At 41.4% G+C, this 22827-nt stretch overlaps 1 protein-coding gene across 1 annotated transcript in view; it reads right to left on the bottom strand.

Moving 5' to 3' along the window:
* Nucleotides 1-22827, bottom strand: part of LOC309491649 (protocadherin Fat 4-like) — a gene marked incomplete at its 5' end in the record, with an annotated part of 53980 nt that overhangs the window by 11845 nt on the left and 19308 nt on the right. Inside the window, 8 exons of the mRNA XM_082190703.1 lie at nucleotides 166-290; nucleotides 550-729; nucleotides 2621-2706; nucleotides 5287-5594; nucleotides 5954-6058; nucleotides 7313-11668; nucleotides 11756-12006; nucleotides 17569-17749. Coding sequence (XP_082046829.1) covers nucleotides 166-290; nucleotides 550-729; nucleotides 2621-2706; nucleotides 5287-5594; nucleotides 5954-6058; nucleotides 7313-11668; nucleotides 11756-12006; nucleotides 17569-17749 — 5592 coding nt within the window. The remainder of the gene's footprint in view (nucleotides 1-165; nucleotides 291-549; nucleotides 730-2620; nucleotides 2707-5286; nucleotides 5595-5953; nucleotides 6059-7312; nucleotides 11669-11755; nucleotides 12007-17568; nucleotides 17750-22827) is intronic.

The following is a 22827-nucleotide window of genomic DNA, read 5'->3' on the forward strand; positions in this document are numbered from 1 at the left end:
GATAAAGTGCAATAAAATATACACTTAATGTACACTCAGTGTTTTCTGGACACGTTCTTTCCACTAGACTGAAAGAAGATATGTTACAGAGGCAAAATGGAGCAAAAACTCAAAATTGACCAATGCATGAAATATTTCTATAGCAGATTATCCCCCAAAACTCACATTTCTCACAGATGGGTCCGGTGAAACCCTCCGCACACTGGCACTGCTGCCATGACCACATGTCCAGACACGTACCGCCGTGTCTACAGGGCTCGGACACACACACACCCTCCAACCTGGGACATCTGTGGACGAAACACACACAAAACCCTTCAGCGGGGAACATCTCAGCAACACAAGGGTCCATGACTCCAACATTAGCATATATGCAAAAGAGTTTCACTGATTTCAAAGCAACAGACACCTGAAGTGAAATCAACACTATTCAAACTGCTCCAGAAATTCACACACAGCGCAAAAAAAAAAGACTTCAGCCAGATAGAGACAGCTTTCATTTCGCATTCACAGAACTGAATGTGTGTGTGTGTGTGTTTGGTGACGGACCTGTCTAGGATGCCGTGTGAAGCCAGAGCTTGAGACGGTTCCAGCGGGCGTCCGTTGACAGCGAACTCCATGATGCATCCAACGAAGTCGTGTGAGTCCACCTGACCTTTCCGATGCAGGAGCGCTTCGATCGAGCGAACGCCCCCGACAGACACACGGTTCGGCTGAACATCCAGAATCCTGACACACCAGACATTATCAGACAGCGCAACACTCAGCTTACAACAATACAGTGACAAATCTTTTAAACCGGACTGACCGTAGGAAATGAGGTTAAGTGATATATACTAATTATATATTTTAGGGGTGTACACTGAAAAAAAATGCTTTTCTTACTCAGTATTTTTGTCTTGTTTCCAGTCCAAATATCAAAACAATTCTTAAATCAAGATGCATTTACTAAAGTAGTAAAATGCCATAAGATATTATGTGTTGCTTTCTGGGGAAATAAATCAAAATGAAGTGAGTTTTTGCTTAAAACAAGCAAAATTATCTGTCCATGGGGTAAGAGAAATAATCTTGTTTCTGTTTGAATTAACATTATTTCTCTGACCCCACGGACAGATAATTTAGCTTGTTTTAAGCAAAAACTCACTTCATTTTGATTTATTCCCCCGGAAAACAAGACATAATTTCTTATCTAATTTTACTCATCTAGTAAATGCTTCTTGATTTAAGAATTTTAAGATATTTGGACTGGAAACCAGACAAAAATCCTAAGTAAGAAAAGCATTTTTGCAGTGTAACGATACACATATTCGTATTGAACCGTTCGGTACGAGGCTTTCGGGTCGGTACGCATTACAAACCGAACGACTCGTTGGACTTTTTTCCTGCCGGTGTGACCAAAATTGTATTAGCAGTCGAGCTGGTGCGACCACTACAACATTACCCAACATCAGATGACAAACGTAATGAAAGTGGAACGAAACTGCGCTGCTCATTTGTGCTTCACGGACCGTTTATCGGTTTGCACCGGTGCAGCGCGAGCCGATCTCGATCGAGCGACACTGTTTCTACACAGCGCTACGAGATCCAGTGAAGAAAGAATTTGAGTTTGCCACAGAAATAATAACATCGCCGCGAGATCCAGTGAGAAACATTCACATTTCTCCGTTATTAACGCATCAAACAGCGCTGACGGAGAACCAGGAGAAACACTGTGCCATGAATGAACGTGTTATAGGCTTTAAGTCCACATATCAGCAACATTCACCATGGATTTACTATAGTAACACTCGCTGTAACTGTGGAAGTTTGGCAGGAAGAGTAAAATGCTTTCAAATGCGTGTCACATCTTTTTCCAGCACTTCAAAACTCAAATATTATCATATTTAAATGTTATTTTTAATGTGATGACCGAAACATTATTTGCTCATCCTTCAAATATTACCCCCATTTATTAAACAAAAACTTTCAATATGTAGGAAAACTCACACTTATTTAAAAATAAATGGGTAAAGCTTTAGATGACAGCCCGGAAAGTACTGCATAATTAAGACGAATTAACAGTGTAACTTTTGGTAATTATAGTGTACCTATAAAGTACTTGCATGTAAGTATAAGGGAACAATATATAAAGTTTGGGGAATAAAGGAGTAACAACCAGGAGAATTAAAAAAATATTTATACTGTAAGTATTATAGAACTAAGGGGTACTTATTCTACTATTATGATACAACAATCTTACATTTGGGAGCAATTTAGCAAGAACATACACTGTACCTTTTTGTAATAATTGTGTACCAATATATACTGTATACCCTTTTTCAAAATTACAGGGTATACTTACATGTAAGTACTTTATAGGTACACTATAATTACCAAAAGTTACACTGTAAAATAGATTTAATTACGCAGTACTTTCCGGGCTGTAATCTAAAGCGTTACCAATAAATGTTCTCTTAATAAATATATACAGTATATATATTTTTTAAATTCAAGGAAATTTCTCTGGCATTTTTTTTCTTTTTGTATTTCGAAAATGTACCGAACCGTGACACTGTGTCGTAATGAACGATTATAAATAAATGATATCAAATGAGTTAACATCTGAATGTGTGTTTCTCACCAGTCAGTGTGAACGGCCACATTGCTGACAGCACAGTATCCTTGCTCCTGCTCCTCTCCACACAGATCAACAGTGAGAGACGCCGCCTATAACACAACACACACACACACACACACACACACACACACACACGTGAGTTTAATGTGTGCAACAGTGAGAGTTTCTGCATTTCTCACGGTTACACTGGTGCATTAAACTCCAGCTTCATTTTACTGTGTTCAACATCCATTTGTGAATCGGCATCAGGGTTGACTGTAAATCCAAAAGAACTTTCACATGTATTTCTAAATCAAACTAAAACCATGTTAGAATGCATTTGTGCAATAAAGTACACAAATAAATCTGAGTATTTGTCATACATTTGTGTGTTCATGAACGAGGGTTTCATAACACTATTGTATTGTTAGCCATTGTTACTCATATGAATGTCTTTATCAGTTGTGTGGTTGTGCATTCATCCTTCTTCATGAACCAGCGAAGCTCCTCGGATGAAACTATCCTAATTCTCCAGGATAAAAACGACACCCAGATGCTGGTAAATAAATTACCACAAGACATTCTGCATTCTGTCCTGTCCTCTCGCTGCTTTATGAGTCCTGAGCAGACCTTCGGGAGAAAAACATCTCCGAGGCGCAGCTACGAGGACAAAGGCATGACATCATACACCAGCACAACCTCAACGCTCAGATAATCCCGACACTTCACTTCCGCTATGGAGGAATTTCAGCCTATAAACAGAAAATCCTGCTATAACAATGGAAACGAGTCGTGTTTGACTGCTAAGTGCTGATAAACAGTTTCCTGAGCGGCTCGAGCGTCTGCGCATCGCATTAATGCCTCCCTGCACTTCAAAAAGACTAAACCAGACCACAACGCACTCGCTTTTCCAGGAGTCACATGTTTCTGCAAACCGTTTCTAACAGGGGAAACGACCGCTTTTAAAAATGAGCACTTTAGTGAAGCAGAAGTCCAAATATCTAAAAATTCTTAAATCAAGAAGCATTTACTAGATGAGTAAAATGCCATTTGATGTTATGTCTTGTTTTCTGAATAGTTTTCTTTTTCCTTAAAACATGCAAAATTATCAGCCAATGGGGTAAGAGAAATAATCTTGTTTCCGTTTGAATTAGCATAATTTCTCTTACCCCATTGGCAGATAATTTTGCATGTTTTAAGCATAAACTCAGTTCATTTTGATTTTCCCCTCAGAAAACAACCACATTATATCTTATGGCATTTTACTACTTCAGTAAATCCATCTTGACTGGATTTTTTTGTATAGACTGGAAACACGACAAAAATAGGGAGTAAGAAAAGCATTTTTTGAAGTGCAGAGGAAACGATTGCTTTTAAAAATGAGTATCAAAAGCACTTTAGTGAAGAAGAAGCATGTTTATGCCGTGATAACTTAGGGCTGTAAATACTTTAATAGCGTCGCTCCAGTGAACGGCTAGACTACGACTGAAACTGGACCCACCTGAGGTCAAAGAGGATTCTCAGAGTCTGTGTATTTAAATATATTTGGCTTTGAGCTGCTTTTGTGGAGGGCGTTTGGAAACACATGCAGCGTGTGGGTGTGCAAGCAGATTTCTAATTTACTATTTATAATCCATCAACCTCCTATGTTGCTACACACAAACTAGAAACAAGTGAAGAGCAAAAACGTGGCAGTGGACCAGCTCTCGATAAACTCCGACTCTCCTGTAAACAGAAAAACCATGAGCTTGAGGCGGCGTGCCAGAATCCAACGCATCTGGCTGTGGGGTAAACTAGGACATCTTAACTAAACAAAAGTACCCTTGACTGTCAGAGTTCGGCTCTCTCCACGGGGGAAAACAAGGGGCCATGTATGACTTTAACATCTGCACAAGCTCACGTCTAGAAAGAAAAGAAAGAAAAAAGAAAACGGCCCTACAGAACCACCGAAGTGACCCACATCCGCTTCTCCAAACACACAGATCAGGTTCTCTTTATTGCACCGTCGGGACTGGGTTCTCATGACACACGACTCTACACGGCCTTCAGTGAGGCCCACAACATTTTCAGCCTGTTTTTCAGGGAACATTCGTTGGATCGCACGACGGTGAGGTGTTGCAGTAATGCCTGGCGAAGACTTTTTACATGCTTTTTAATTTAATTAAATAGCATGTAACATTTTATTTAATATTCAACAATATTATTGATCTCCTGCATTGACACTATTATATGAGAACTGAACTGAGCTGGACAATGACATCACGGTTTTCTCCAGAGCGGCTATATATATAAATTAACTAAATTAATAACCTTTTTACAACACCATCACTGAACTTACTTAAGCTGGATTGTGACGCTATTTTCTTCTGGAAACAAACTTTGTTGCTTTATTTTCCTGTTATCTCTGTAAAGCTGCTTTGAAACACTCTGTGCTGTAAAAAGCGCTGTATAAATAAATGTGACTTAACTTGACTTGACTATTTACAGACAGCTGTGATCGAAGAGTTTAGGCTATCTCAGATGCATAAAACTCAAGCCAAATTATCAAGAAGCCTTAGTAGAGCATCTGCACCAAAACACTCCAATTTCCACCAAACCTGTGAGATCTCAGGAGAAACATCTTCATGACCTCATGTTAACTTCGGGTCCTTGCAAACGGATCGATAGACAGACAGACAGAAAGGACTCACCATTCCTGCCCTCCTGGCGATGACTGTGTGGAATTGGCCGTCTGAGACCCTGATGGTCGTCATGAGCTTGTAAGTGCCGCTCCCCAAGTTAAACGAGAACCTCATTTTGCCTTCAAAGATCTCGAGGGCCAAGAACTCCGCCTTGTCGCCGGTCTGGTTGTCATGATTGTACATGAGCAAGGCGTTTTCCTTCAACGTGGCAAACTTAATGTAGATGTAGTTGTTGTTGGGGTCGAGGCTGGGGAACTCCATGTAAGAGAGCTCCTCGAATCCATAACTGTTCAGTTCACAGTGCTTTCCAAACACACCTGCGGAGGGAGAGTGATTTACTGTCTGTCTGCGGCGAAAGAATTTCTTGCAGTGAACAATTCATGGCAACCCATGACATTCATGGTTCAACACACACACACACACACACAAAAAGGTTGAGCATTTACCGTGTGTCAACTGACAAGTTCACACTGCAATTCATTTTCTGTAATCTACAACACATTGTTTTCTGCATCTTCAATAACAGTCTCTCTCACACACACACACACACACACACACACACACACACACACACACACACACACACACACACACACACACACACACACACAGTCCAGAATTAATAGCAGCATTTGTAGGACCCTGAACTAGTCCTGCGGCTGAAATGATGACTTACCAAAAGGACAGTGACAGTAATAGCCTTCCACCCGGTTCTGGCAGGAACCCCCATTAAAACAGGGGTTACACTCACAGTAATTGATGATGGAGTCACAGGCTTTCCCTGAATTCATGAAACAACACCAATGAAAACAATGAGGTGAGGATGAGCATGACACACAAAAAGGACTGTTCTCACATGGGGCTCCCAGAACCCCCAGTGGTGCACTTTATCTTTCTAATACAAACAGTTTAATTTTTACACCTTGTAAACGGACCCACGTTTCTAAGAAAGAGAGGGTGAAAGTCTGTCATGAAGGTATAAGCTGTGCACGTATACATCAGCTGCACTGGTTCTGGGAGACCCGTAAAAAGGTGCTGATATAAAACACACACAAATACGCTATGACAACAACAGGATGGCTGGACACACAAATGATCAAGCATAAACTTAAGTTGAGATCTTTCCTTTTCTGCTTCCTGAATGCCATGCTATAAAACAAATGGCACGAAGAACGAAAACTCCATCACCACTAGCAAAACTGGAAGTGTGGGGTTCAGCTGGAGTGCACACTACTGTAAGTCAATAGGTGTAATTCTCTAGCAGCCTCATTTATCTGGGGCCTCCGATGTGAACACACTGCAGTCATTTGTTATGATCAGAATAAGAAAAGAATCATAATGACTCAGAGCCTGAAACAAAACTTCTGTTACGGCTCTATTTTGAAAACTATGTCCAAAAGCTACAGCCAACACCTGCCCAAACAGAGCCGATTCAAGCTAAGGCCATCACACATGGTTTTTCTAAGTCAACAATCACAGACATAGAGTCATATTCATATACACAAACTGATTTTACAATCACCCCAATCATGTTAAAACTGTGTATCTAAAAACATGGGAGAAGCTACATTCATTTTTTCAACAAAAGAACCTGATCTTTTGTACAAAAGATACCTGCATTTAAACATTAATACAAAATGAATGCAGATTTGTTTCTATGACTTTTTTTTCCAATGCCAGATGCTCCTTAAACTCTTTAAAGTAACCAAAACTGCACAGCAAAGGTGAAATCTGAAGGCGGTTTACAGCCATATCCTTATTAGGGTGAGAATTTGATCATCTCCTTTCATTAAAGTAAACATGACAAGTTGATCTGCATCATAGCTGATACCTCCCAGTCTGTGACCCTAAAAGCAAACTGCATTTGGCAAAGGCCACTGTATGCTTGGGTTATAACACCCCTCCAATTACTTAGAAGCAAATATTTTTCTTGGCCTAAAATGTTAACAAACTTGTGTGCAAGCTGCCTGTATGCGCCTGGCCTAACATCTGTGGTTGTGTGTACTGGTAAAGTGCAAATGATGAAAGACCGTACCTGCAAATCCAGATTTGCACAAGCAGTTAAATCCCCCGGGGTAATTCTGGCATAGTGCCCCATTCTGGCAGGGGTTTGAAAGGCACTCGTTGACGTCCCTCTCACAAGCCATCCCAGTGAAACCTTCTGGACAGGAGCAAGAGAATCCCCCCACCAAGTTGTGGCAAGTTCCACCATTGTGGCAAGGTGTTGGCTGGCACTCGTCAATGTCCATCTCGCAGAGGGCACCAGCATATCCAGGCCTGCAGTTACAGGCGTATGGCTGTAGGGGGCGATTTGACACGAGAATGATCGGGACGCTCTCCTCAGTCTTCATGTCTGGTCCAACAGCCAGCCGCCTCTTGCAACTGCCCCCGTTTTGACACGGATTGTGGGAGCAGGGATCATGGTCCATGGAGTCGATCTTAACTCCACTTTGTCTGAGCAGAATTTCCTTGATGCTCTGGAAGAAAGTGGCCACTCCACTTGGATTGACGTACTGCCCATGTCCGCGCTTGACCGCTGCCATCAAGAAAGTGCTGTTGTTGAGTTCAAACACCCCATAAATCTGCACTCCGGTGCCTAAACCGGCTAGCTGTGAATTGGCGATACGCAGGAAACTGAGGTAGTGATTGGTTAGGAAATTGCTTGCACTTTGGGATATTACACGTATAAGGATGCTGTTGTCCACTGTGGCATTATTGAATCCAATGAAGAAAACACGTACATGGCTGTTGACGGCATCATGGACGCCATCACTGCTACGCACTGATAAATCAAAAGTGCCATCTGTGGAGCGAGTGTTTGAGCTGAGGTCACAGGTACCTGTGGGAATGCTAAAGAGGGCAGCCGCCGGTGGAGTCAGAGAACACTGGAACGTGTCTTGTATATCTGGATCCTGTGGCTTCACCACCCCCAGTGATCCTCCAGGGAACATATTTCCAAAATAGTAGACGTAGATTTCTACAGAGCGAGACTCTGAGGGATTATCATTCTGATCATTGACTTTGATGTGGACAGTTCCGGTCGAGGACATCTGAGGAATACCAGAATCTTTGATAATCACAGAGAGGTAGAAATCACTTATCTGCTCTCTGTCTATCTCCCTGCTGGTGGTCAGCTCACCGGTATGACTGAGGGTGAAGTAGCTGGATGCTGCGCCAGTGTTGACAAGGCTGTAGGAGAACGGGCCTTGATTTGGAGCAAGATCTGGATCACTTGAACTGAGCGTCATCACGGGTGTTCCTGCCCTCTGGTTCTCCATCACCTCCCCACTTGTAGTCACCAAAGTCGGTCCATTATCATTAATGTCCTCCAAGGTCACAATTAAAACGGCACTGCCGGTGGCAGCTGGAGAACCTGAGTCTACTGCCAGGATGGTGAGGTTGTACACTGGGATGGTTTCCCGGTCCAGTTCTGATGCCACAGACACCTGTCCTGTCTTAGGATCGATAGTGAAAGTACTTCTTTCATAGTTGGCAGCAATGGCATAGGTGAATCTGCTCCAGCTAGGGACAGAATCTGAATCCTCAGCACTGACGAATGTAACCAGGCCTCCAGGAGACAGTCCCTCATTAACCTGAACATCATAGAGTTCCTGGGTAAATACTGGAGGATCATTGGCATCTAGAACTGTAATGTTCACAAGCACCTCATCAATATCTGCCCCTCTTATGCTTCCTGCATTCTTAGCTAAGACTTTGAGTGAAATCTTTTCTTCTTTTTCACGATCAAGTGGTCCTGAGACGTAGATCTGACCTGTCTTTTTATTAATGCTAAAACCCCTTTTTCTGCTTCTGCCAAAAATCAAGTAATACACTACGCCATCTTCTCCCAAGTCTCTGTCGCTAGCGAACACCTCCCCAATGACTGTGCCTTTAGGTGCCGCCTCTGAAACCTCAAAGTAGTATTGCTTTGACACAAAACGAGGGACATACTCATTAGCACCTTTCAGCTGAATGTTAACATATGCGAAGCTGCATCGTTCCTCATCTGGAACGTTAAAAGCTTTGACAGTCAGGTGATACACCTGTTTAGCTTCATAGTCCAGGAAGCCTTGTGTGGTGATGATTCCTGTATTGGGGTCAATAATGAACAAATCACTGTCTGATGACTGAATAACGTATGCCATCAGGGCATTTGGCCCAGAGTCTTTATCCGTTGCATTCATTTTTACTACAGTAGTGCCACTGGGAACATTCTCCTGCACGACTGGGAAGTACTCAACAGGGTCGAACACTGGAGGGTTATCATTTACATCAGTAACATGGACGTTAACTGTAACATAGCTTGTCTTGGCAATCCACCCTCCATCTGTTGCAGAAACTCTGAGTTCATGCTTCTGTTTTGTCTCATAATCCAGTGGCATTGCCAGGGATAAAACGCCCGTTTGACTGTGAACTGAAAACAAGCCGTCGTCATTACCTGAGGAGATACTGTACGTAATCAGGCCATTCATTTGCTTGTCCTTGTCTTTATCTCGTGCTGATAGGGTGCGGATGGCCGTGCCGACAGCCAGACCTTCAGACACAGTGACTGTTACTTGGTTCTGTGAAAACTCTGGAGTGTGATGGTTCTCTTCTGTAACAGCTATTCTGACTGTTGTCTTAGCGGACAGAGGAGGGTTCCCTTTGTCACTTGCTGTTATTTCAAGCAGGTAAACTTTATTAGTGTCCGCAGTGAGTGAGGACGCTACTGTAACTGATCCAGTTTGTTTATCCAAGCGGAACTTGCTTGAACTGTTGCCTCCAGATACTGAATACTCTATTTCAGAGTTCAGGCCAAAGTCCTTCTGATCATGGGCTGTGACTTTGAGGAGTTTGGTGCCAACTTTTACACTTTTAGTTACAGGAGTGAAGTAAACAGAAGATTCAAACATGGGTGGGTTATCATTGCTATCAACAATATTTATGATAACTGTGGTTTCGCTCATGAGCGGCTTGATGCCTCTGTCTGAAGCGGTGACGATGAAACTATGCCGGTTTACGTTGACGTTACTGTGGCCACTTGAGTTTTGATACCTTAGCTGCTGTTTGATGAAGATCTCGCCAGAGCTGGAGTTGATTCGGAAGTACTCGGTTTGAGATCTGATAAAGTAAAATATTTTACCGTTGAATCCCTCGTCAGGATCTGTGGCAGAGACTTGAGTCACAATGGATCCAACCTCCGTCAGCTCAGGATAGTCTAGGTAATATGACGGCTTGCTAAATCTTGGAGCATTATCATTCACATCTGTTACAAATATTGTGACGTCTGTGCTAACCGCCCATCCTGAATCATGTGCTGAGACTTTGGCAATGTAGTGGTCTGTGTCCTCTCGATTCAAAGGTCTACTGATGGTGATGTCTCCTGTGCTAGGGTGGATGATGAAGGGAATACTCGCGTCGCTGATGGAGTATCGGCTTATAGCGTTAGCTCCTGCGTCCTCGTCGGTGGTGGTTACTCGGGTCACAGTGAAGCCCACTGGTGCATTTTCAGGTACAGTGGCACTGAAGATTTTGGAGAATCTGGGAGCATTATCATTAACGTCCAGCACACTGATCAAGACTTTGACTGCTGTGCTTTTCGGAGGGCTGCCTCTATCCGTCGCCTTCACCCTCAAAGAATACTGAGCGACCTTCTCTCGATCCAGTGGCCGTGTCGTGCGGATTTCGCCAGTTGCCCGGTTGATGCTAAAGCTGTTTTCTTTATTGCCATCAATGATTGCAAAGTCCAATTGCCCGTTTGGTCCGCTGTCCTGGTCGAATGCAGAGACTATAAGCACACGTTGAGCTGAGAGGTTTTCTAGAATATCAGCATAGAATGGCTCTTGCTTGAAAACAGGATGGTTGTCATTAACGTCCAGCACTGCGATCTCTACTTTCTCATAGGCCGAATAAGGAGGAAAGCCTTGGTCTCGGGCCTCTATCCACAACACGTACTTCTCAATATTCTCATAGTCCAGAGGATTTTTGATAGACAGCTCTCCTGAAAGTTGATCTATGTGGAATGCATTGTCCAGGTTTCCGCTTGCAATATAGTACGACAAAGGACCTGCCCTGGGTGATGAGCCGGTCACCTTTGTTACAACAGTGTTTGTGGGTTGGTTTTCTGGGAAGGTGAAGGATTTCTCCTTGAGTCTAATATGGGGAAAGTCTCCTCCAGTAACGAAGCGAACTGTAACTGTCGTGCTGTCGGTTTTGGGGTTGGTGCCTCCATCTTTTACATGGACTGTGAAGGTGACCTCTGAACTCCCTGTGAGTTTTTCATTGGCAGTGATGGCACCTCTAATCGGGTCTATCTTGAACTTTTCTGAATTGCGTCCGGTAAGCGAATAGTGAAGTTGAGCATTTGAGCCGTAATCTTCATCTGTTACTGTGACCGCAAACACCAATGAGCCTGCCAACAACACAACAGAAGTGATTAGATGCTGATCAGACAGACAAAACTCAATGAAACCTTAAACTCCTGCCACAGAAGACGCACCTGTAGAAGTAGAAGCAGGAATATGCGTGACATATGGATGATGGTGAAACCGCGGAGGGTTATCGTTGATGTCGGACACCACCACGGATACTGTGGCAGAGCTGGATAGCGGAGTGGGTTGTCCACCGTCCGATGCCACCACTAACAGCTGGTAACTGGCCCGCGACTCACGATCCAGCAGAGAACTGGTGATGATCAAGCCAGTGGACGGGTTAATGGAGAACTGACCGTCCCCACCACTGAGACTGTAACTGTAAATCACAAACACAACAGATTCAAATATATGCATGGAGACCAAACCTTGTTATTTGCCAACTACCCACACATCAAGAGATTTGATTCCAATTGTTTTTCAGATATGTACATTTATGCATTTAGCAGACACTTTTATCTAAAGTGACTTACATTTCATTCAAAGTACACATTTTATCAGTGCATGCTTTCCCTGAGAATCAAACCCATGATGACCTTGGCATTTCTAGCACTTAAGCTACAAAAAGGCTACATTTATTTAACATGTTTCTCTCTGTACTGTATCAGCACCAGCCCCATTTCTTATAAGCAAAACTTTATTCTCCAAGTTTGTTGTCCTATGGGTGAGGGGAAGATTAATTCTTTATTCATCTTTTTGTTTCTTTCATAACTTGCACAGCATGTTCTCTCAGCTAAGCACCAGTGAACCCGCACTGATCAGAAACACTACATTTGAACCGTCCCCATGCTGTTTTGAGTTTCCGTGAGGTTCATTTTCGGGGCCCGTGACACAAACTCGTTCTGACAGTAACATGCACACATGGCAACTTCACCGCGCGCTTGTGTCAGTGAGACGGGAATTCCACAAATTACAGAACAAAGTGTGACAAACAACCGAGCGAGATGACAACAACATCATCAACAGTCACGCAAGTTCATGAGCGACACATGATCAGTGAGAACTATGATGTTGCACTGATTGAAGGGGCTGGTTCTGTGAAGTATTAAAAACTCATGTCTTGTTTCCACCAACTGGACTCTGATCTGTCTGTCATGCTTCATTATCATCTTCATTAGCACGTTTTTGGGAAAGTGGAACACGTTGCCCCCCGTGAGCTCATGCAGGGGCACTTTACAGATACATGATCGACTGCTAGTGTTGTATGAATATGTGTGTGTGACGTTGCTAAACATTTTGGTAACACTTAACTTAAAGCCCTTGGGCCCTATTTTAACGATCTGAAACGTAAGTATCAAACGTGAAACGCAAGTAACTTTGTGGGTGGGTCTCTTGACGCAAATCTAAAATGTGTTGGTCTGAAGTAGCTTCATTACTCATAGGTGTGATTTGGGCGTAACGTGAAATAAACCAATCAGAGCATCATCTCACATTCCCTTTAAGGCGCGCTTGTTCCATGGCGGATTGCTATTATAACGGTGGATTTGCCAGGCGCACGCCAGGAGCGGTTCACAGCTCAAACACAGAGAAGTGACATTGGGAATGGAGAAACACACCCAGATTAGCTTCGGTTAAACAGGCGTATGATAATTTGGGTCAATGTGTAAGCTAGATTTATGCCTATTTTTTCACATCTTCATGGACACCACAATGATTTCCCTCATGTGGAATATTTTTCCTGTATGGTTTGCAAAAATGCCAACTGCTGCGTCTGTGTGTAGATGAGAGAAGCAAAGTATATGCGTGTTGTGCACACACTACATTATGGCCAAGCATGCGCCCTTAAAATAGCATCTGAACGCGCCACTGAAAACGCAGAATTGTTTTCTGGAACTGCAAAATAGCACCAGGGAACGTTTGCGCCGGAACACGCCCCAGGGGAGCGCAAGTTCATTCCCTAATTTACCGACGTGCGTCTGTGGAGGGAAAAGTCCGCTGTGCGTGGGTGCAAAATAGGAATGATACATGCGTCGGTGTACAAAGTCAATTGCGCTGGGTGCAAGATAGCGCCCCTTATGTATAATGCATTATAAAAGTATTTTTAATGCAGCAATTCTGCCTTGTAAATAGGGTTGGGTACCGAAACCCGGTTCCAATAGGGAACCGGTTCCGACGTAAACGGTAGTATTGAGACGGAATAAGAACGCAACTTTCGGTGCCTGATTTCGGTGCCTGACTTTTTTCACCGCCCCCTATAAAACATCTCGCGGCACGAATGATCCAATAACAAAACATATCCAGTTAACCAGCAGAGCATTCATTTAGTTCGTTTGTTAAATAAGAGATGATCTAGCGCCAGAGGTGGAAGTAACGAATTACAACTACTCACGTTACTGTAATTAAGTCGTTTTTTTGGGTACTTGTACTTTTTTGAGTATATTTTTAAATCTGTAATTTTACTTGTACTCAAGTACATATTAAGATAAGTAATCTACTTCGCTACTTGTAAAATCACATTTCGTTACTGAGTACAATTTGAATTGATATTCAAATCTTTGAATGGCATTTCGGTAGCCAATAAAAATATTCGATCGTAAACGGACCAATAAAACCCCTGATATTTGGACTGAATGAAAGCCGCCGCAGTCGCAGCAGGTTTTGAAGAGCTGATCATGAAGGAGGCGAGGAGCTCAGAGTGATTAATGGCTGGACTGAAAGTTTGGAACAACAAACTACATAGTAGTATTGTCAAAATATCTATATTTTACCAGCTGCGCGTTCTCATTCTCTCATCTCAACGACAGCGAGTTTGACACACCCGCCTCCTCTCAGCGCGGGATTGCAGGTAACGTTAGGCCTATTACGCATAATTTTATTAATACCTGCAAGTTTCTATGGCATATTTTAATGGCAAATGTCACGAACAATATTATAACGCGAGGGCACATTCATGTAATCGCAGAAAACTGGACGCGAGCTCTCAAATATACGAACGAACTGGACTCGGATATTGAGTGTGCGCTCTCGGACTGTGTGTCATATCATGTGTAATCGCGAATCTCTCCAAGTGGTTCTCACTGCAGACTCAAATGACGTCCAGCTCCAATCTCTCCATGCTCTTGAATTAAACGCTGTCAAAAGTTATGAAAAATCTAGTCTTTTTGCTAATTAAATTCAGTTTGAATTGAAATCAAGCTTCCTTGTGCTGTGTGTGAGCTATTGCAACAGTTCACGTTACCCTATTGTAAAGACAAATACACTGAGTGAGTAAATATTAGATTATTGTAATGGTTATTGATCAATGTTTAAATATGTAAACAAAAGCCTAAATTAAAATCTCACCTTATAAAGTGGACGTGTCTCTTTAGAAGACTTGAATTAAACTTTTCCATTCAAATAGATTACTGTTACAATGAGTGTTGTGCTTTTCAATGCTTGAAAATAATGATTGCCTTGACAAAATGGATGGACAAAAATTTAGATATTAAAATATTTAGTATGTAGTAGTTTTCCCGATGGTATTAAAAATTATAGGCTAGGCCTACTGAATATTGACATATTTCAAGGTGTCATATTGAAGTTAGAAATTCCAGTATCCACTAATTAATGTCCTTTGACAATAAGGTAAAAACGTGTTAAAAGTAGCTATTTTCTACATAAATCTATGATTTTGTTGAATATTTTTATTGGTAATGCATTAACTATCGCCAGCTAAAAAGTAATTAGTAACTAGTAATCTGAGTAGTTTTTGAGAAGAGTAATTTGTACTTTTACTTAATTACTTTTTTGACACCAGTACTTTTACTTGTAATTGAGTATTATTTCAGCAATGTAACGGTACTTGTACTTGAGTAAAAATTTTCAGTACTCTTTCCACTAGCGCTGAACTGTGTTTTTTAAATCAAGTGATCAAAGTGCTCGTTGCTGCTGCGATCAGTGGCGCGGAGACAGTGTTTTCTCTTGTGGCTCGCGCACACCGCACTTTCTTCACTCGGACGCGCGCTTCAATACGTTGCAGAGATCGATCTATTTATGAGGCGTCGTCTATATGAGTATGTGCGCGGAGAGTTTGTGTGTGCGTGCTCGCGTCTCAGATGAGTATGTGCGCGGAGAGTTTGTGTGTGCGTGCTCGCGTCTCAGATGAGTATGTGCGTGAGTTTGTGTGTGTGTGTGTGTGTGTGTGTGTGTGCTCGCGTCTCAGATGAGTATGTGCGCGAGTTTGTGTGTGTGTGTGTGTGTGTGTGTGTGTGTGTGTGTGTGTGTGTGTGTGTGTGCTCGCGTCTCAGATGAGTATGTGCGCGGAGAGTTTATGTGTGTGTGTGCTCGCATCTCAGATGAGTATGTGCGCGGAGAGTTTGTGTGTGTGTGTGTGCTCGCGTCTCAGATGAGTATGTGCGCGGAGAGTTTGTGTGTGCGTGCTCGCGTCTCAGATGAGTATGTGCGCGGAGAGTTTGTGTGTGTGTGTGTGCTCGCGTCTCAGATGAGTATGTGCGCGGAGAGTTTGTGTGTGCGTGCTCGCGTCTCAGATGAGTATGTGCGTGAGTTTGTGTGTGTGTGTGTGTGTGTGTGTGCTCGCGTCTCAGATGAGTATGTGCGCGAGTTGTGTGTGTGTGTGTGTGTGTGTGTGTGTGTGTGTGTGTGTGTGTGTGTGTGTGTGTGTGTGTGTGTGTGTGTGTGTGTGCTCGCGTCTCAGATGAGTATGTGCGCGGAGAGTTTATGTGTGTGTGTGCTCGCATCTCAGATGAGTATGTGCGCGGAGAGTTTGTGTGTGTGTGTGCTCGCGTCTCAGATGAGTATGTGCGCGGAGAGTTTGTGTGTGTGTGTGCTCGCGTCTCAGATGAGTATGTGCGCAGAGAGTTTGTGTGTGTGTGTGCTCGCGTCTCAGATGAGTATGTGCGCGGAGAGTTCCGCGCGTCTCTGGTGTGTAGAGTTTGCGTGTGTGTTTGCGTGAGCGACTTTAGATGTGACGTTGTGCATTTCATATAGTTGGAGCATTCAGCAGTAGGCTATACATGTATGTGTGACTACTTAGTATATGTGTATGCAAGCGTTTTATGTGTGCGTGAATGAAGTTCGATTTAAGCCCTAGACGGCGCCTCATATCTATTCGTTCTGGTGAAATCACAACATATAATGCACACAAAGTGTCCCTGCTTGATATACAACCACTGATGAGCATAATCGGTTAAAAAATAAATTTAAAATAAAAAAAACTACGAATGCGGATTAGAACCCAAAACCTCTGACACTCTTGACTAAAGTTGAAGTTCAGCTGCAGTGTTCCTCTTCGGGTAAGTCTAGTATTTTAATGCCAACTGCAAATCTTGCATATCAAGTATGAAGTATTTAAAGTATATTTATATGAGGCTATACTATGTGTGTTAAATATTTCAGAAAACACACACAGGTATTATTATTTTTTGATAAAGTGTGTGCGGTTTCGTTTTCTTAAGTACCGGTTTAAGAACCGTTTAAGCACCGGAACCGTTTGAAAAATACAGAGTAGGTACTGGTATCGGATAAAACCCAACCAATACCCAACCCTACTTGTAAAGCACCTTACAATGCATTGTATGGTCTCATGAATAATTGTAAACACAGTTATGATACATTACAATACTTATCTATTCACTGAACACGCCTTTAGAAAGTATAATGCATTAAAACACATGTATTATACAATATATATACAAACAACCAATTTCAGAATCTGCAAATATTATAATGCATTTTAACTTTGGTTACAATTATTTATGAAAAGACATAATGTGTTATAATGTACCCTTATAAAACACCCTTATAATGCATTATACATAAGGGCTTTAAGTAAAGTGTTACCAACATTTTTCTTTTAAAGAAAAAAAACACCCAATCATAAAGAGACTAAACATCAAAAAGTAATATTGTAGGTTTTGGTTTCAGTCCGTATTGTGTGTTTTACCTGATCACTCCATTGAGTCCGACATCCGAGTCTGAGCTGTTGAGCATCAGGACATCCGTTCCGGTGGGAGCATCTTCAGGAATAGTCGTGTGGAAAGACATCGAGCTGAATGATGGGACATTATCATTCACATCACCAACCAGCACCACCACAGTCCCAGAACCGCTTAGAGATGGTGATCCTACAAACACAAAGAGAAAAGCTTGTTTATCAATATATATATGTGTGTAGGGTTGGGATTTGGGATTTCCAATTCTGGAATCGAATTGAGGTCAGGAATCGGATACTTGTTATAAAAATAAAATTTCGATTCCTCTTATCAATTCCTTTGTGAGTATTTCAATATGACTTTAAACCATTGGAGTGTGAGACGACTCGCGCACTGTTTTCTGTGTTCGTGTGTATCAGTATATTGAATCCGTGCAGCTCTTAAAGGGACAGCAGCCTAATATTCCTGCTGTCTCTATAATAACACTAATATTCCTGCTCTATAATAACACTAATATTCCTGCTGTCTCTATAATAACACTAATATTCCTGCTCTTTAATAACACTAATATTCCTTCTCTATAATAACACTAATATTCCTGCTCTATAATAACACTAATATTCCTGCTGTCTCTATAATAACACTAATATTCCTGCTGTCTCTATAATAACACTAATATTCCTGCTGTCTCTATAATAACACTAATATTCCTGCTCTTTAATAACACTAATATTCCTGCTCTATAATAACACTAATATTCCTTCTCTATAATAACACTAATATTCCTTCTCTATAATAACACTAATATTCCTGCTCTATAATAACACTAATATTCCTTCTCTATAATAACACTAATATTCCTGCTCTATAATAACACTAATCAAACTACAAAAGACAGAGAAAATTCACTAATTCTTGACTGATTAACCTTTATAACTATATTTGTAATGTATATTATACTTATAAAGTGCAGTGTTATTTTACATGTGATTACAGTTTCTGTCCCTGAACACCTGAAAATCGTAAAACAGTTTATTTGAATCATGTCTTTGTTCAGTTGTATTTTACTTCACTGAGTGTTTAATAATGCTTAATATTTATATTAGTTGGGCTAGTTGTTCTTCTATGGTGTTTTTAAACCACAGGCAAACGTTTCTTGTGTAAGTGTTCTTGAGCCTGTTGATTTCTGCTCATGATATTCAGATACAATGAAATGTTTTGCAATAAGAGTAAATGTGAATGATATCTAAGTTAGTTTTTTGTTTTTTTTACCTTATTGGACTCGAAATTAGGAATCGAAATCAGAATCATTATAATTCAAACGATAGCCAACTCTATATGTGTTGCTTCTATGCCTTAATTCCAGAATTAACACTGAAACAGTGAAAAATGACTTCAGCCAGTAAATAACACAGCATTATGCACCAGTTTGGCCGGTAACTGTTTTAGAAGATGCAACATGTCAAGCCGAGGAAAGATTTAAATGAACTGTATTGTATAAATGAAAATGCTCGAGTTTGGACCCTTCTTAACTCATTAAACACAGATGGTTTGATATTCTCGCAGCACAGATTAACTTCTCAATCCTAAACATCTCTGTTTTAAACCCCGAGCTGTAGCGGGTGCCATCTGTCTGCGCTCCTCGTCTAATCTCAGGCTCACCGCGTGGCACAAACGCTCAGGAATGTTTAAATATATGGGGATCGTTGCAGGGGGTGGAACGGTTTACAGATGCAGTCCTGCTGTTTCAAACAGTGAGGCGCACGCAGAAGCACTGCTGTACTCAGCCCGTGAGGAGAACGTCCCGCTAAATGAGTAGCAGATGACGAGAGATGGAGTGATTCAAACATCGCCCTGCGTTTAAAATGAATTTGCTCCGTGCATAAATTCAGCCTCTGATAACATCGTGCGGCAACAGCGACGCACACAAAATCCTGCTCGTAAAAACAAAAGGCGGAGGGAAGAAAAATGGCCGAAACTTTTCCCCTCGTCTGAAACCAATCCGAGGCTTTTCTCGGAGCATGTTGTTCCTGAGGGATTAGCGTAACTAATAACACATGCTAATTAGCTGCTAGCACACGCGTTAATCGCCTCATCCTCACTGCGAAGACAAAGAGATTAACATGGTGTCAGATTAGCATTTATCTGATGAGCACAAAGAAACGTGTGTGTGTGTGTGTGTGTGTGTGTGTGTGTGTGTGTGTGTGTTTCATTCAGAGATGTCCAGACTTGAAACATTGTGACCCGTGTCTGATGAAGATCCTGAAAGAACGTCTGCTGTCTCACAGTTTAAGAACAAAACAATCCTATTTAAAGGCGCGCACACACACACACACACACACACACACACACACACACACACACACACACACACACACACACACACACACACACACACACACACACACACACACACACACACACACACACTCTCACACACACACACACACACACACACACACACACACAACAAGATGGTTTAATTAGTTTGATCTTTATACTGTGGATGCAAAAACGTTGCACACTGTATTATAATGAATAATAATTAATGATGTTGTGCAAGTAAATTATGACTATTTTTGGTGCACAAAACCTTGACTAACATTACAAATGCAAAAGCATAAAACTGCAAAATTGAAGTTGCCACTTTACTAACTTTTTAAGTTAAAATCACAGTCTTAAAAGTTAAAAAAAATGTGAGATCCAGCAGTCAAAGATTCCATCTGACACGTGTACACACACACACGACGGGCTTATTGATTACTCATATTGCTTAAAGTGTGTGTGGAATCAGCCGCTGACTCAGACACACACACACTCACTCACAAGCACACACACACACACACACACACACACACACACACACACACACACACACACACACACACTCTCCCACACACACACACACACACACACACACACACACACACACATTTGAACAATTTATTTAAGTCCACTTAAAAGAAATGATTTACAGGGACATAAACACTATAGATGCAGTCACACACATGTCCAGACTCATGACCAGTGTCATACAGTGGATCTTCACAGTATTCAGTGTCTCTCAGTGGTTCTGGACACCAGTAACACCGTCTCCACCAGATCTGAGCCTATAGTAGCAGACAGAGCACAGTGACTCCGCTAGCCGTGCTAAACTGTGTGAGACAGCAGACGCTCTCTCAGGATCTTCATCAGACACGGGTCACAGTGTTTCAAGTCTGGACACTCACACACACACACACACACACACACACTCACACACACACACACACACACACACACACACACACACACACACACACACACACACACACACACACACACACACACACACACACACACACACACACACACACACACACACACACACAGACTCAGGTGTGTGTGAACGTGACAGGAGTGCATTACTCATCACTCAGCTGATTATCAGACGTCTGATCCTCTAGTTATGATCCTCATATCTGTGTTCCTGCTCTCTCTCTCTCTCTCTCTCTCTCTCTCTCTCTCTCTCTCTCTCTCTCTCTCTCTGTCTCTCTCTCTCTCTGTCTCTCTCTCTCTCTCTCTCTCTCATACAGCGAAGCCACATCAGCATCAGCTACACTCTATCAGGCCTGATGTTCATGTGAAGAGTTTGCTATATTGTTTTTTCCACAGGTGTTTTTTTCTTGGTTATATGAATTTAATGTCTTGCTTATAGAAAACATCAAGGGAATGTTCAATTGTCTCATTTTGCAAACATTATGGGAATGTTACATTTGAATGTTCTCTGAATGTTCTATTAATGTTCCTGGAAGAACGTTCATAACTTTGAGAGAACATTCTGATGAAACTATTTATTAAAAACTAAATAAGATCATATTTTATCTTATGGATCTGGAAGTGTTTCACAGCGTCTCTGAGGGACGCTCTACATCGAGAACTGCAGTGTTGCTTTACTCTGATTATAGATTTATTCATATTTTGAATTAGCTTTTATTTTTACATCTTTAGTTTTCATGTTCATTTATGTTTTAAATTTGAGTAATTTCATTATGTGCTTTTGTCTTTTTGTTTGTCACTGCTTTTTAGGTTTCATTCGTTTTTTATTTCCAGTTAATAATTTCAGTGCTTCAACTTCAACTTACTTCAGTTTATTTCAAGGCATCATTTCCAATTGTTGTTTAGTTTAAGTTTTTTTTTTTATTTATATTTTATTCCAGCTTTATTTAAATGAAGAGGAATGTTTATAGTGGTTCTAGATTTAGTAATAACCCTGCAGAAACTCCACACTTCCTCTGCATTGTTCAGTCCTGTTCCTGTTCTCCAGGATTCTGCTCCGCTTCGACTACAGGAAGTGACATCATTACCTGTTTACGAGCGTGACATCGAGCGAGTGTTTGGAGGAGAGCATGAACTCCTGTGTTGAAGTTATTAATGATCAGAATATCTGTGTTTGTGTTGCAGAAGCCTGATGTTTGTTTGTTCATCAGTAAGAACAAGAAAACAAGACAGAACACTCATGGCTGAAAGGAAACATACACACACACACACACACACACACACACACAAACATATGGAAGAAAAATAATGTCAAATGTTTTTGAAATAAAAAGCCTGTTGAATTGCACTACTTGAAAAAAAAAAAATAGGCTTTACAGTAACCATGCTTGCATTTTAATGCATTGTATTTTTAGGGCTTGCATTTTTATGGGCTGAAATTCAACATGGTTGAATATTTAAGCTGTGAATATTTCAATTCAAAACATTTCAAACACATTTTCATTATTAAAAATTCAATAATCCATATTCACCTTTCATATTTCACTTCCAAAATATTCAAACTGTTTAAAAATACAACCTATAATATTCGAAAGGCATTATTTTTATTTCGCTTTGCAAATTCACTTCCACAAATTCAGTGGTTCAAATTCAACAGTAAATTCAACATTGACATCCAGGAACTGCAGGAAAAGCAGTAGATTGCCGAGCATACTCTCCATCTGCTGTTAGTCTACCTCACCATCAGGGGGTGCAAAAGCGCGTGTTGAAGACCAGCAACAGTTAGAGTAAGCCATTCATTCATAAAACTCATTTACAGCAATGTAAGTGTATTTGTGATTATTATGAAGGCAGTTTTATGTTAAATTCAGTGCCTTCACGTCACGGTTACTTTTCCTGTGTAGCCTACATGCATCTTTCTCTACCGTGAACGAGATTATAATGTTATTCCCCGATGCGGATATACAGATCCAATGTTAAATTTTTGAGGTTGACATATATTTCTCTTGGTT

Source organism: Leuciscus leuciscus (assembly GCF_965113295.1).
Source record: "Leuciscus leuciscus genome assembly, contig: HAP1_SCAFFOLD_402, whole genome shotgun sequence".
Lineage (NCBI taxonomy): Eukaryota > Metazoa > Chordata > Actinopteri > Cypriniformes > Leuciscidae > Leuciscus > Leuciscus leuciscus.